This window comes from Rhineura floridana, chromosome 1, assembly GCF_030035675.1.
Source record: "Rhineura floridana isolate rRhiFlo1 chromosome 1, rRhiFlo1.hap2, whole genome shotgun sequence".
Lineage (NCBI taxonomy): Eukaryota > Metazoa > Chordata > Lepidosauria > Squamata > Rhineuridae > Rhineura > Rhineura floridana.
The window spans coordinates 238,588,213-238,605,369 of record NC_084480.1 but is presented as its reverse complement, the minus strand read 5'-3'; the positions used below and the strand labels follow the sequence as shown (position 1 = coordinate 238,605,369).

The 17,157-nt window shown below is 38.7% G+C and overlaps 1 protein-coding gene across 4 annotated transcripts in view; it reads left to right on the top strand.

Moving 5' to 3' along the window:
* Positions 1–6,914, top strand: part of RAB31 (RAB31, member RAS oncogene family) — a 110,517-nt gene extending 103,603 nt beyond the window's left edge. For 2 of the 4 annotated variants that reach the window (XM_061595351.1, XM_061595340.1), the window contains exon 7: positions 566–2,790. In XM_061595351.1, the coding sequence (XP_061451335.1) occupies positions 566–663 (98 nt within the window). In that variant the 3' untranslated portion in view covers positions 664–2,790. Of the gene's footprint in view, positions 1–565; positions 2,791–5,927; positions 6,784–6,824 lie in introns of those variants that run through there. The other 2 variants (XM_061595365.1, XM_061595356.1) reach the window with 2 other exon arrangements.
* The last annotated feature ends 10,243 nt before the right edge of the window (positions 6,915–17,157 follow it).

Genomic DNA, 17,157 nt, shown 5'->3' with positions numbered 1-17,157 from the left:
GTCAAAACAGCATATCAGTGATGGGGAACGTCTGACGTATGGGCTTTTTTTTGCCTATCATGCTTATCTATTTGGCCAACTACACCATTTTGACCAAGCCACATTCACCTGCCCTATACCTGATGTCATATGACATCAGAAGTGGGGCAGGCAAAGACAACTAGGCCAAGAAAGGGTTGGTAGGCACCACCAATCAGCTGACTGGCAACACCGGCAAAGCCCTTTGCATGGTGCTCTGTGTGGTTCTTTAAAAGCCCCCAAAATCAGCTTGTCATTGGTGCTTGCAGAGGACAATGTGCAGTGCTTTGAACCCTGATGATCAGCTAATTGGCAGGGCTTCAGAGCGCCAGTTCTATGCATGCCAAGACAATCACCTGATCATTGGTGTTTGTATAGAGTTGTGTGTGGCACTTTGAAGCTCTGGCAATCAGCTGATTGTCAGGGGTTCAAAGTACCTTGGAATTTCCTGTTCACAGCTATCTTGCACCATACCTAGTTTGGTCTTCCTAAAAGAACATGCTAGGCTTTGAACAGTTGCATGTGTTTTGTTTTTCAACATTTCTAGGTCAACAGATTCCACCCTTGGAAAGTCATGAAAATGGCAACAGTGGAACAATCAAACTTGGAAAGCAGACTGCACAAACGACTAAGCGGTGCTGTTAAACCAACTCGACCTAGTTTGAATTACTTGAAAATTAAATGACATAATTTGCTTATTTATTGAGCTCCAGACTTTAGAAACTCAATGACAGAGCATCTTGTCTAAAAGCAATGAGTATCATTGCTGTCTATGGGAACAGTAGCAGAAAGTTCTTCAAATTCATTCTTCAAAATTAAAATGGACGGTTCACTTTAGTACAGTAATGGCCTGTTTAAGATATTGATTCAGATTATTGGAATAATCTGTTTAACCTAATGGCTATTTTACATGCGCCTTTTGCTTTAAAATAGTTGGTCAAGCAAATGTTAGGATTTTGTACAAAATTCTCTCATTTTCAGTACAATATTCTAATTTCACTTGTATAGAATTACAGTGCATATATTTGAACCAAGTGAAGTATGTGTATTCATTCTTTTTCTTATGAGATTTGGCTTCTGTAGCTCTGTTTTTAGAACAGCAACTTAAAAGGTTGCAAATTAGGAAGTTATCTTTGAACATGAAATAGAATAAAAAACTTGAAAAAATAATAAAACTGGTAATGTTTAGCTTTAAGCAGAGCTTGGAAAAGTTACTTTTTTAAACTACAACTCCCATCAGCCCCAGCCAGCATGGCCACTGGATTGGGCTGATGGGAGTTGTAGTTCAAAAAAGTAACTTTTCCAAGCTCTGGTTTAAGCTGCAGTTTCTTCTATATTTGAAAGGCAAAATCAGTAGATTGCAAATTCAACACTTTTAAGTATACTGGAAAGACATAGGAGACGATAGAGGCCTTAATGCTGTAAACTCAAAATGTTTGCATTTAACATCCAATTATCATCATTAAAAAATTATAACAGATACTGCACCAGAAGCCAAAAAGAACAGGATTAAATACCGTCCATTGTAGATACTTGAATGCATTTAAAGCCCACCTGGCAGAGATGAGATGCTGTCAGTAAATGTGTGTTTCCTGCTATTTGGTTTAATACAATGAGCTGTCTAATTCCTTGTTCCGTCCACCTCTGTTTCAATTATTGATTGAAGGAAGATTAGAGAACAATAAATCCAGCTCTGCTCACATGTGGCCTTTTCATGATAGAATTATAAAGGAGCCTTAGAGATACTGAACTGGCATTTGATGCCAATGGTATGTTTAAAAGTGAGCAGATGGAAGTCATTCTTACAGCATCAATAACAACCACAGGATTCCAGTCCATAAAAATGTGTGGTAAGAACAGCAGGATATACATATTGTGTGTGTGCGTATATGTTGCCAAATTCACTTCAAAGTCTTGCCACTGTCTTTGCATGAAGTTACTGGAAGCAGTGGAGTAAACAGCACTGACATAAATGTTAATCTGTGAGATGAAAGCAATCGAAATAGTAAAATCTATGCATGACTTTGATGTTCAGAATCATGGACAATATAACTTGGAACCAAGGTATTGGCTAGATCACAACCTAAGCCTCAGAAACTGAATGCAAAGCCAGTGTTGTGGTGTTTGGGGGGAAAAGTCCGCAGTTGATTGTCCTGAAGATTGATAGCTTCCATAACATGTGCTCTTCATGGTAGATTTGAGAAAGGTTAGTTGCATTATTCTAGCATTTACTTTGAAGCTGTTGAAGGCTGAAAACCTACTGTCTATGTAGTGAATTGATGTAGATTGTATCATAGCAGTTTAAACATGCAATAAGGTTGCAAATATAGAATTGAGAATTTTAATTTCCATGCCTTCAGACACTGTAGATAAAAGTAACGCACAATGATTGTTCATATTTTATGCATTGTAGTCACAAAGAAATAAAATGCTTCTGTGTGGGCATGGGAGGGGGCAGCCAATTTTGCCATCCATGGAAAGCCCATAGTACTACAAGATATGCTAGTCCACAGCACTCCTTGGTTTTCAGTGATGTTTTGGGGTTGCTACAGAAAGGGGGAGGAATAAAAATCTCCAGTTTATACATAGAAGTAATGTTTTATTTATCTGGACACAAACTTAGGTATTTATTCATCTTTGGTTATATACCATATGACCTTTGGCTAAAGACAGCCCCTTTTGGAAGCTAAAATTGTCAGATTACAAAACCATGAACGTTTGTCTATGTGCCTCTTCCTACAATAAAACCAGAATTACCTTTTTGTATGCAAAGTTAGCATATATCTTTTTTTCTGCAATGGAATAGCTTCTGCCACAACTTAATTTTGCTTTTACTAGCAAGATTGACAAAAAAGATCCACTGTAAGGAGAACAGTAACATTCTTCATAGTGGAATAGTATTAAAAATAAACTGAATTTTTAAAATATCTTCAATCTCACACAGCACAAATGCTAACTAGATTCCACAAAGAATGGAAAGGGTCCTTACATGAAACTTCAGACAGGGACAAGCAAAGCCCCTCACCAGTACAGTATAGACAGTGAATTTTAGAAACAAAATTACTTCATATTTAATGACATTTTAAATTAAATATTTTATATAGTTGTGGCAGCAGTTTAAGAGAAATTATGTCTTCCAGTTTGCATTAAATATTATAAGACAGAGCAGAAAAAATGCTACAAAAATCCAAATAGGAGTCCAAATAATTATAATAGTGTATTTATCTGTCTTCTATTCATGTATATTGCAATTTAGGTTTATTATAAGATAGAGTATTGCTGATTGGGGGAACAAGTATAACCCATTGTAAGTTTCATCATAACTACATTTATGTTATTTTATGGGTAAACTTCTTGAAACTGCTTTGTTAAAAAATAGCAGTATGATAGAAAGGACTGATTGTTTAGTCATGGCAGCTGACCTGAAATTCTTTCTTTGCAGAGCTAATGATATGCAAGTTGGTGCATCTTCACTATTATTTGTTATTTTTTCTTGGTGGTCTTAACTTTTGGCATCTAGCAAAAATCATTTGCACAAACAATTTATTCAAGATCTGCGTCATAGGAGTCTAAACCAGAGGTACAGTTTAAATAAGAGAAATTAGGTGGTATCACATGAGCGTATGCTAAATTGGGAGGCAGATACATGAAACATGGCTCAGAACCTGGTCTCAGGTGTATCATTTCAGTGGAATGAATTTGCTCTGTGATCTCCCGTAGGCATATTAGATGAAAAGTGATTTTCACACCACAGTAACAGCCCCAAGAGTGGAAAGAAGAAAAAAAGTTCTCTTCATGTATTTCACCAGTTCAGTGGGGTAGGAAAGCGTGGACTTAGAAGACTGGAGACACTGACAACACCTTAAATTAAGTTGCTATGTGGCAGCATAATACCAGTCTTAACAGGCTTTTGTTAGGTTTGATCATTTGGACAAAATGTGAATTGTCATTTGTTTCAGAATGAGAGGTCAAAATCACAAATGAGAGAAAAGCATGGCATGGCATGTTCTATAGTGTGGCATCTGTATACAGGAGTGACATCCACCTTTCTTCAGCTAATATTTGTTCCATTTCTGAAAAGTGGTTCTACTATGGCCAAGTTCATCCACAAGGAAAGCACCATGCAGATACCTCAGGACCACTTGTTCATGTAGAGGCATCATTTGTGAGAACTGCTTTCACATGATGCTGATGCTGTTGTGGTAATGGCTTTTCAGGTGGTATGTTCAAACAAGCGTATGGTAGCCCTCTGTGCTTCCAAGACATTTGTGTAATGGTCACCTGTGTCCCATTGAATGCAGTTAATTTCTAAGAGTGCATGAACATTTATGGATACAACCCTGGATCCTGTTACATATGGTTAAATCCATTAAAATAAAAGGGACTTGTATACCCAACACAATACGTTACTGCAGCCACATGTTCCAACTTTCTATAGTTTTTTTCTGTTGTGAGGCAACGGCATTATTTCAAGTGTATCCAATACCGCAACTATCTCCTAATGATAAGCTACTGTTTGAAAAGAAAGTTTCCCTATCTCATTTTTCATCACAAGTTAGTGTGCACCCAGCACACTATCAGTGGTATTTAGATTTCCCCCTTCCTTTGATTGCAATGGCCTATCTTAAATCCAGTGTTATACTAGGCCCCAATTTAACAGGAGTTACCACTCTTAACCTGCATGGTGATTACACTAAAGACAGAAGAAGAGTTGCTGTTTCTTTTGGAGTTGCATGGCTCTCCACCCCACCCCACCCCCGAACATAGGGCTTTGCAGTCCTGATGTTTATATGGTTGCTAGTGATTAGAAAGCATTTCCAAATATATCTGACTTGTAGAACAGCAGGGGAACGTAGTCACCAAACATTTGACTAAAAGTGACTTGGTCACATGACTAATGAGTGGTAATATTGGTGTCATGGTAATATTGCCACTGATGTTGGGAAGGAATATGTCACTAAACTGCATACAAGAACCTCCAGGATGTGGGTGGGTTGGTGAAATATGACAGCCAATGCCCATGCAGGCTGCCGCAGGTCATATTACATAACTGCTGCTTAAAGATGATGATGGCTCTGAACTACTGGCTATGGTTTCCTACTCTTCCTCAACAGCATTGCAAAATCTTTAGCACATGGCACACTGGTATTTAGATGTTGAATAGAGCTTTGGCTATGTTCTTGGCTGGGTCAGAGAACAATGATGGAAAATATTTGCATCTGTAAGTAACATTATCTAATTATAGTGTCAAATGTCTGTCTTGACCAGCTAGCACAGAACATGTCTCTGGAATACTTTAACAGAAACAAGTGCTAACATGGCTACAGCATGAACTGCCAGTATATGATACGGTTTTCAGCTCAAGAGAGTAATTCTTTCATTGCAATGTATATATGTTTCTGGAATCATACTGATTAACTGCTTTTTTGAAGGAAAAAATAGGGAAAAAAGGATATGTTGACTTTGTGTTTGTTTGGCTGTTTCATAATCACTCAAACATAGAGAACATTCTGACTAAATGGTCTGAGCTCATACATAGATTTCTTAAAGTAATTATATCAGTACCTCCAGATGAAATAAATATATGAGGCTGCAGCATATTGTTATTGCATCTATGATTATGTCTAGCCCTATTCATGATCTAAGTCACAAAATAAATAACACATTCCCATGTAACATTTGTGTACAGCAGCACTAATTTGATTGCTTTTATGTCTCTTTATGACATCAGAGCATTATGCAGAAAATGCCCAATATGTATACTAACGTATGTATCACTATATATATTAGCTATTTCTACTGCCTAAGTTTAGTTTATATATGCTAAAAATGCAATCAGAAGCATACTTATTAGGAAATGCCTGATTAAACTCAGTAGGACTTCATTTCTGTTTTCCTCATACCATTAGGGGCAAGGGAATTATGTTGCTGAGCAGGAAGTTGGCATATTTTACTATCCTCTCAGCTAATACAGAGAGTTGCTTGCCTTAGTGGAACAATGGTGGCTCATCCTGCTTGGTGGTTTTCTGCAAAATATCTTCTCAGTGGCAAAGGGGACTATTCATTTGCCACAGAAAGAATCATGAAGAGAGAAGGAATTGGGCTCTGGGAATGAATGACACATCCAAAGTGCTTCACAAGGATCCTTTCAGAGATAATGGGGGCTGCCCCATTGCCAGTGAAAGGAATATGACGGAAAGAGAAATAGAGCTCTTAGGATGCACTTTCTCCAAGCCCAGTCCCCATTTTCTTCCAAGATTTTCATCTGTACCTACAGTATACTATATACTTGACATTCTGATTAAAATGGCATAATGATGTATATATATCCACTGATTCCAGCAAGTGGCAGACTTGTTCTCCCCTCTCAACAGATAAATCTTCAAATATCAACAAACTGATCTAGTGTGCTTGATTATAATGCAGGTGAATAGTATTTATTATAGATAATTCTACCCTTGCAATTGTGATAGTGTTTCAGTGCACATGGTGCTCTGCTTTTTTTGTAGACATACACTATGCTGAATACACATTTTTTCATTCCATCTTATTTGTTTAAATCCAAATAGTCCATTCCAGTGTAATGCCTTGTGCTCAGTACTATCACTCTGTATTGTTAATGCAACTGCTGTCAATGGGCTGGACCCATTGATGGTTATGTATTGGATGTTATAATCCTTTAATATTGTTGGTTCTATATTGTTATTATATGTTGAGAAATAAGATTTGTGCCTAACAATCCTTTATTTAATCAATAATGAATGTTGATAAATATTAATTTTTGTGATTCTTTTTGCCTTTATTAGATGACAAAAATAAAAGTGATTGAAAATCAGAACCGAAAGCACTTGTGTTTCCTGAAGTACAAATCTTTTATATATAGAAAACCATTGAAATGCCTATGTGAAACTCTAACTCTTACACCATTTTGCATAAAGATCACTGCATTACTTATTGTCTGCTATTCAAACAATAAAACTTTAAGAATTAACTGTGCAAAAACATTTTGTTACCATCCCTTCTACACCTTTTAAATAAAATTGAGTAAAACAGGTGCATATCCAAATACCATTTGTGAGATTTCAGGCTGAAGCCTTATGTACACTTATTTGGAAATAAGTCTCACTGTACTTAATGGGATTTACTTTCCCATAAATATGAGCAGTTAGAAACTTTGTTCACCAGGATAAACAGAACAATCCACCAAATCATGGAGTTTTAATTAAATGGTCTTACACTTCTTATCTGGAAACAACTGTCATTGCCCCTACATGGCCCTGTTTTCTCAAACTGCTGTATATTTAATTATATCACAGCTTACTTTCAGATTAACAAGATGTTAAGATGCCTGCAGCTATTTATACATCCTAGAAACTATTTTTTCCTCAGATGTTGTTTTAACTGATTTTGAGCTCTGGGATTGGGTGTGGGTTTTAATATCTCAAATAAACCTTGAAAGGCATTGCTGTATTTTCTTTATTCAATGTATTAAAAGATATGATTCTATGATTTCTATTGTGCTACCAAGGTCTTGAGGCAGTGAACATGTTAAAAAGAAAATACAACATCATAAAATGCAGCTGCAATCAGGCAGAAAAAAAAGCTAAAATTGGAATTATAAATCAGCAAAAGCTTGGTTAGATAACTGTTGCTTCCTGTCTAGGTTTAGAAGAAGGGATTTCACATAAAGGGTGCCAATATAGAAAATTGACACTCTCTGGTGACTACCAATCAAGCGTCCACCAGCTGTAACATCATCAGGAGGACCTCACTAGATAACTGTAAAAATCATGTCAGGTGGTGGGGTATCCTTGTCCTAAATTGTTTAGGGCTTTATAGGTCAAACCAAAATCTTGAACCCAGCTCATTAACTTATTGGCAGCCAAAGCAATTCTTCTAGAATTAGAGTAATGTGTATATGGCAAGGGATCACTGTAAGCAACCTAGCTGCCACATTTTGTACCAGCTGCAGCTTTCAAACCAGCTTCAAGGTAGGTAGACTCTAGCTAAGCCTAGAGTAGGGATAGAATCCTCTCCTTTTTTATGTTTTGTTTTTAAGTGTGGCCCCCTGGTGGTCATTAACAATCAGATTCCTTTTTCCTCCAATACCTTTTCATTTTTCCGATCTCCGAATTTTCCTTTGCTTTGCAGACCATTATCGATATTTTAATCACTATTTATTCACATAATGATTGCCTGTTTACATTCCTTTTCAAGTGCACTACAGATAGATTAACGCAGATAAGTCAGTGTCTACCCCCTACTGCTTTCTGTCAGTTACAACCAACACCTCGCTGACATCAGTGAAAGGGAATACATGTTTGGAGAGCTCACCTAGAAAGTAGATCAATAAAAGTATCATTCACACTATTGATTTCAAAGCGAATTTTAGAAAAAAATCAGAAAAAAAGAATGAATTGGAAACGAGTGGAGAGTTGCTACTTCAACATTCTCTCTGCAAAGAGAATATCAGAAATAATTAATCAAATGGCAACTCCAGTTACTGCAGAAACAGCCCATCACTAGTCTAGAGGTTACCAATGTATGAGTCTCAGTGACAAGCCTATCCCCATCCAGAAGTGGTCACAGTTGATACACCAGCTGAAGCTGGTAAAACATTCCTAACCACTGCTGCCACATGGGCCTCCAGTGACAGAAATGGATCCAGGATAATGCCTAGCCTGCACATCCGGAAGAAGTGCACCCTGCCCAGAAAGGCATATTACCCAATTCCTAGACCTGGAAACTACTGACCGGATTTCCATCCTGTCGGTTCAGTTTATTGGCCCTCATGAAGCCCATCATTGCATCCAGGCATTGGTTCAGAACATATATGGCCTCACCTGATTCAAATGTAACAAATACTGTTATTTATTGCCATTATAAACTGCATTACTGCCAAGGCACAATTTTAAAACACAAAATAAATGATTAAAAAAATGTAAAGCTTAGCCATGTAGGGCAAGGAGAGGAGATAGGCCAACTGTAGCAGGTTCTGATGTCCTTGCTTGCATCCGACTTTTTCCTTCCCACAGGGCAAATGGTGAGGTAAAAGCTGCTCTTAAAATACTTGGAAAAAACAAATCACCAGGAACCGATAGCATACCAATACTGCAACTTAATCTGTCCAAAGTTTGAAAACAATTTGTCAACAAATATGAAAAACTAAACAATGGCTCACAGACTGGAAGCGTTCCATATACATCCCAATTCCAAAGAAAGGGGATCTCAGGAAATGCAGCAATTATCAAACTATTGACTTAATATCCCATGCAAGTAAAGTAATGCTCACTCTTACCATATATGGAGCGAGAAATGCCAGACGATCAAGCTGGATTAAGAAAGGGAAGAGGCGCCAGAGATCATATTGCAAACATACTCTGGATAATGGAACGGACCAAGGAGTTTCAGAAGGAAATTACCTTGTGCTTTATAGATTACAGCAATGCCTTTGATTGTGTAGATCATGAAAAACTATGGAAAACCTTAAAAGAAATGGGGGTGCCTAGCATCTGATTGTCCCAATGCACAACCTATACTCTGGTCAAGGGGCTATTGTAAGGACACAATATGGAGAAACCGACTGGTTCCCAATCGGAAAGGGTGTGAGACAGCGGTGTATTTTATCACCCTATTTCAGCCTTTCCCAACCGGTGTGCCTCCAGATGTTGTTGGACCACAACTCCCATTAGCCTCAGCCATTGGCAATGCTGGCTGAGGCTGATGGGAGTTGTGGTCCAACAACATCTGGAGGCACACTGGTTGGGAAAGGCTTCCCTATTTGTTTAATCTATATACATGTTTAATCTATATGCACAACATATCATATGGAAAACGGGATTGAACCAAGATGAAGGGGGTGTGAAAATTGGAGGAAGAAATATCAATAATTTAAGATATGCAGATGATACCATACTACTAGCAAAAACCAGAAGTGATTTGAAATGAATGCTGATGAAAGTTAACGAAGAAAGCACAAAAGCAGGACTACAGTTGAATGTCAAGAAGACTAAATGACAACAAAATAGTTATGTAACTTAAAAGCTGACAACGAGGACATTGAACTTGTCAAGGATTATCAATACCTCGGCACAGTCATTAACCAAACTGGAGACTATAGTCAAGAACTCAGAAGAAGGCTAGAGCTGGGGAGGGCAGCTTTGAGAGAACTAGAAAAGGGCCTCAAATGCAAAGATGTATCACTGAACACTAAAGTCAGAATCATTCAGACCATGGTATTCCTGGTCTCTATGTATGGATATGAAAGCTGGACTGTGAAAAAAGTGGATAAGAGAAAAATCAACTCATTTGTAATGTGGTGCTGAAGAAGAGCTTTGCTGATACCATGGACTGCGAAAAAGACAAATAATTGAGTGTTAGAACAAATTAAACCAGAACTGTCACTAGAAGCTAATGATGAAACTGAGGTTATCATACTTTGGACTCATAATGAGAAGACATGATTCATTAGAAAATACATTAATGCTGGGAAAAACAGAAGGGAGTAGAAAAAGAGTAAGGCCAAACAAGAGATGGATTGATTCCATAAAGGAAGCCATAGACCTGAACTTACAAGATCTGAACAGGGTGGTTCATGACAGATGTTGTTGGAGGTCGATGATTCATAGGGTTGTCATAAATCGTAATTGACTTGAAGGCACATAACAACAAGAAGAAAGTTAGGGGTATGGTTGACTCACTGGCTCTATTGGCTGGAAAATTCCACACAGCATTCATAAATCCATCGGATTCCATAAATCTCCAAGGGCAGACCATCTTAACACAGTTTTAACAGTGGTGCTTATTTCTGCCAAGCAATAAAAACAAGAAACAAAATTTTTGGAGTGGTATTATGCAGCAATATATGCATTGTTAATAAATTCAACAGTCTTAAACTGTATAAAACACAATATGAAATTTCAGGCACAGCAAAACGGAGTAGTATATCTCTTATTATGAATCAATATCAACCACTATACAGAATTTTTGGATCTAAAGAATAATTCCCAGCCGACCCACAGAGCAGGAATGGATCTATGTTGAGTATTGATTAAAGTGTCTCAATAAGTAAGAATAATACAAGGAAGAGAGAAGGAGGACATTACGATAGATTCGTGGTTGCTTAGTATTTTATAGAAAGAAAATAAAGACAAAATCATTTGCATGTATGAAATATAAAATGGACTGTTCAACATTTGATAAAACAACTGAATTATTAATGCTAAAACTAGATGACCTGGATGACCAGCAATGGGAGTGTGGTGGTGCTAGGCAGAGAAGCTTGCAAGTACAATAAAAGACAGGGACAAATTTTATGTCTCATGAAGCAAATAATTTAATTGTTCTTCTGAAAAATAAAACAGTATAAAAGTAGTTTCTACCCTTAAGGGGCTGGTACATGGATATATTTTTCCGTTTTTCCTGCATGAGTTAGCTTTTACTATTATATAGTTTGCTCCAATATCAGATCAGTTAGTAGATTCATGGCTTCAAATGGAGACTCAATTTGATTCCAAAATACTCTGGTATGACATCATGTGTGCACTTTATAGAGAAACAACAGAAGCAGAGAACTGTCATTTTAAAAGCTAGCCACTTTGTTGTCATCAGAAGACCACTGCCATATAAGGTGGTACACAATAATTTCTTTGTTTCTTTATATTTAAAAGGTACAATTTTCTTTTTCACTTCTAAAGATTTTACTCCAGTATGGGTGTCTAAAAGATCCTCCGTGGCGCAGAGTGGTAAGCGGCGGTAACGCAGCCGAAAGCTCTGCTCACGGCCGGAGTTCGATTCCAACAGAAGGAGGAAGTCGAATCTCCGGTAAAAGGGGTCGAGGTCCGCTCAGCCTTCCATCCATCTGTGGTAGGTAAAATGAGTACCCGGCATATGTTGGGGGGTAAAGAAAGGCCGGGGAAGGAACTGGCAATCCCACCTCATATATACGGTCTGCCTAGTAAACGTCGCAAGACATCACCCTAAGAGTCGGAAACAACTCGCACTACAAGTGCGGGGACACCTTTACTATATGGGTGTCTAAACAGACATTTCAGACTTCAAGAAATATGAAATTCACCAACAGGCAAACAACCTTGCAGTTTAAGAATGTACCTATAGCGAACATATTTATATCAAACTTTAAAAAGCAGGGAAATTGGGCAGCTATAGTGAATACACTAGGGGAGCAGGAGACATGCCCTCCTCTCTGAGATATTGGACTGCCCTACAAATTTGTCAAAATGCAAACACAATTTGGGTTGGTCTTTCACAGTCCAATCCACTTCCTGTGCAGCTTGGAAGAATTTGTTAACGTGCAAAGAGGAGCAGGAAGGAGGGGATTTGAAGGGGAGGGGGGAGGGAAGGGGCAAGAGGGAGGGGATAAGAGGGAGGAGGAGGGGAGGGCAGGATTGATCATTTGCATGCTTGTTGACTTCAGTGGGATTTATTCCTGTGCAATCATGCTTAGGATAGGCAAAACTGACCTGGGGGAGGGGGAAGGGCAAGGGAAGGATATTGGATGGGTGGGCACTGGGCAGAGGGGAAGCCCCTTTCCAAAAGGAAAACATTGTGAACAGTATTCTTTTTCAGGGTTTCCCTTACCTTTTTATTCTACAACAGGCATATGTAGCCTCCCACCGAAATTTAAACGAAAGCTGTCCCTGGCCATATCCACACCAGACCTTTATTTCACTTTAGACAGTCATGGCTTCTCTCAAAGAATTCTGGGAAGTGTAATTAGTGAAGCGTGCTGAGAATTACTAGATGCCCTGTTTCCCTCACAGAGCTTCAGTCACAGCAGTTGACTGTTAAACCACTCTGGCCACTGGAGCTCTGTCAAGGGAGAGTCTCCTCTCAGCACCCTTCACAAACTACACTTCCCAGGATTCTTTGGGAGGAGCCATTACTGTCTAAAGTGAAATAAAGTTCTGGCCCTGGTTAGATAAGCCAAGCAGCTGTGAGTCTGGCTTTTAGAACACTGACAGTTGGTTCTTACTGAGCATGCCCGGCCTTATTAAGTTCAATGCTAAATTTCTTAAATTAATTAATTTTTTAACTTTTTTAATTTTTAAAAAATTATTATTATTATTATTTTAGCATTTTTAAAACTTTTAAACTGCAGAAGGTGAAGGTCAGAGTATGGGGCAAGGTCAGCAATAGAATTACAGGTACTAGGTAATTTCAACAAATTATGAGAACTGTGACAGAAAAAAGTCCAAAAGGTGTCTGGTTTTTCTCTCTTTTTACAATTTGAACTCTAGATTCTTTCTGACTGTTTTGTGTATTGCCATGAAAATTAAGAGGGTTGTTAAAGCAAGCATTTCTGAGTTTAGGACTGTAAGTTTTGTAAGGTTTTGTTTTGAAATGAGCTTATGGGAAGCATCAGGATGGCAGGGGATATTTTCAATTTAACATTGTGGAATGCAAAAAATCCATGCTGACTATAGTATACAGCCACTCTCATTTAAAGCAAAGAGGAGCTTTATGTAAGAGTGTAAGTTTATATATCTGTGATTTCTCAAGGACCTTTTACGGCTTCTGGCAATATATCAGATAAAATATTGTAGGTACTTCAAACTTCCACTTGCTCATTCTAATCTGTTAAAGTGTTTAGATTTCCTACTAGAGTTGTGAAACATATTCTCCCTGAAATTCAATAGCAAGCTCAGCTTCAAGTGTTTTCCTCCTCCTTATTCATATACTGACTCAAACTCACACTAGATCTATGTAATCATGGCCCTCCTTGAGGCGGTTTCATGGGGGACACTCTATGTAAAATTTGTCTCTGTTCTGGAGATAGACCGTGAATCTTCCATTTATATTTTCAAGTAAGCTCCTTAGAAATGACTATGCACCAATAAAGTGTTGGGGGGGGCAGCACAAATTATTGGGCAGTTTCAGGAAGAGCACCAGTGGAGATTGCAGGAGATGAGAAAATAGAAGTGCTGGGTCAAGGCTTGAGATGTGTCCTATAGCTTTAGGAAATCCATAGTGTGGAACAGTCAGTCAGACTCTCTCTCTCTCTCTCCCCCTCTCCCTCTCTCTCTCCCTCTCTCTCTCTCACACACACACACTGTATCCATTGCAAGATGCAATCTAGCTAGTTCTCGGTATCATCCACACAGTGGTCCTATGAATATTTCAGCAGGAGACAATCTGATATTCCATCTATAAAACGATACAAGCTGAATGAAAGGAATAAATATTTTATAAATCACAGATAAAAATTGAAGAATAGTACTTCATAGTATTGAACTAGTTCTATGCAACTACACGACATATTTCCTATAAACAATGTGGAATGATGGTGCATGGTGCAAACAAATATGCTAATTACATTAAAATACACTCACATTTGTATTCTCCACGATTAATGTTATAAATTTCACATTTGAGTTCTTTAAGAACTCAGTGATTTGTTAATTTAAATTGATCAATAAGGCCTAGAATTTCATCTCTTGTTGCTACTATTTGTCTCAGTTCTTTAGATTCCTCTTCTAAAAAAAAATAAATTCAGTTACAGGTACCTGCCCAACATCTGCAGCAAATACGAAGAATTCATTCTCCTTTTCTAAAATATCTGTATTTTTCTATAGGAGATCTTTAACTCCTGTTGTCCAACCACTTCTCTAGCTGGTTTCTTGCTTCTACTGTACTTCATCGTCTTTTATTGGTGTTAGTGATCTTAGCAATATGCTCAACTTTTTTTTATTTTAGAAGATTTATCACTTAATTGTAAATAAAACTGCTAACCAGTTTACACAGAATATAAAATATACATTAAAATAGTAAAAATAGTAAAAGTTAAAAACAAGTTTGAAAAATCAAACTATCAATGAAATCGGCAGCTAAAAATATACATTATAAGCTCTGCATATTAAAATACATGTTAATTTTACATGTCTGGGTAGGCTTGCCTAAACAATTTTTTTTAGCAGGTACTGAAAAGGATACAGCAAAGGCCCTGCCTAATGTCAATGGGCAGGGAGTTCCAGAGTGTAGGAGATGCCACACTAAAATATCAATTCCTTGCCAGTGTGGAATGAACATTATATGGCACTTCCAAAAGTGCAAGTTCTATAGATCAAAGTGGTCAAGTGGGCATGTATGGACTAAGGCGATCCTTCAAGAAAACTGGTCCCAAGCTCTTAAAGGTTTTATATACTAATAGTAACACTTTGAACTTGGCCTGGCATGCCAGTGCAGATCTTTGAGCAGGACTGTTATATGCCAAAAGAACCTTTCTCCTGTCAGCAACTGTGCTGCAACATTCTCCACTAACTGCAGTTTCTGGGCCAGTCACAGCAGAAGCCCCATATACAGCACACTGGAGTAATCCAAACTTGGAAGTCACCAATGCCTACACTTTTGTGGTCAACCTCTCCATGTCCAGGAACAACCAAAACTGACATATTGTCATGGGGCCTGTGGAGGACTCCTGGAAGACTGATGAGGAGGAGAAGGAAGAATGGGATTCTGCAGAGGAAGAGGCTGAAACAGGAAAAGGCATCAGTAGCTTAGACAGTGACAGCTCCCCTCCCTTAGTTCCAGTTGCAATGGAAGAAGCCATTCCTGACAATGAGCTAACCCTTATCCCGCTACTCAGCCCTGCCTTATTGCCCAAGCCGCCACTCACACCTCCTGAGGAGGATGAATCAGAGGCTCAAGCAGAGGCAGTGTCAGAGGAGGATCTGGAAAAGTGCAGCCGTCACCAAAGACGTGCTGGCAGATGCACAGGCTCCCAAAGATAGCACTCATACAGTCCCATTCAGAGAAACCTTCCCCATGCAAATAGATAGCCCACCCTGAGCCTACTTAAAAGTCTCAAGGGGCGTGTCTAATTGCTGTGAAGTCTTAGCTTGAGCAGTCATGCTTAATTATGCTTGTGTAGAGGCACATGAAAGTCTCCATGAAAGGCTCTAAGCTGAGATTCCACATTAACATAACTGAAAAACACACGCCAGTGAGTCCCAGTCTGACTCCAATAGGGCTCACCAGGACACATAGCAGCCTTAGATGGCTGAAAGCACTTCTAGCCATCAAGGCTTCCAAGGCATCCAGTGACAAAGCTGGATCCAGAAGCACCCCCAAATTGCATACCTGCTCCCTCGGGGAGTGCAACCCCATCCAGGGCAAGCAGTTGGCCAATTTCTCAAACCCAGGAACCACTTGCTCACAGTGCCTCTGTCTTGCTGGGATGCAAGCTTAGCTTAGTTTCCTTCATCCATCCCATCACTTCATCCAGGCACCGGTTCAGGGCCTCCATGGCGTCTCCTGATTCAGATGTTTTGGAGAAAGAGCTGAGTGTCATTAGTTCACTGATGGCACCTTGCCCCAAATGACAACTCCCAGCAGCTTCATAGAGATACTAAATGGCATTGGGGGATAATATAGTGCCCTGAGGTACTCCAAAGCATATATGCCAGGACAACCAAAAAGCACTCACCCAATACTACTCTCTGAACTCAATCATGTAAATAGGATTGGAACCACAGCACCCACAATTCCTATCCCACAGAGTTGATCTAGGAGGATACCTCTTTTTATGTAAGCACAAGTCCAGAGTGCTTTAAGGCAAGAAAACAGTGTAAGGTTGACTAAGGCTCTTATGTAGGAAGGAAGGGAAATAAGTATCAGTGATTATGGAACGCCCTCTCTGACGAGATACGCCTGGCGCCTTCTTTGTTATCTTTTCGGCGCCAGGTAAAGACCTACCTCTTTGCCCAGGCATTTTAAATTTAATTTTCATTTATTTTAATTTTAATCTTTTGTCTTAATTTTGTTTTTAAAAATGTTTTCTATTGTATTGTACTCATACCCACATGTATTTTAATCTGTTTTTACTGTGTTGTACACCGCCCTGAGAGCTTGTTGCTATAGGGCGGTCTAAAAATGTAATAAAATAAATAAATAAATAATACCAATCAATGATATCAAAAGCCCCAGAGAGGTTGAGGATCAGGAGCAAGGTCACACTCCCATTGTCCTATTCTCGATAAAAGTGACATCAGGGTGGCGAAGACTGACTCAGTCCCATGACCAGGCCTTTTCTGAATCCCATATTGTATTTATAAATATATGTTTGTCTTCACTTTTGCTCCAATCTGGACAAAACTTGTATTTTCTGAGGGAAACATTCTT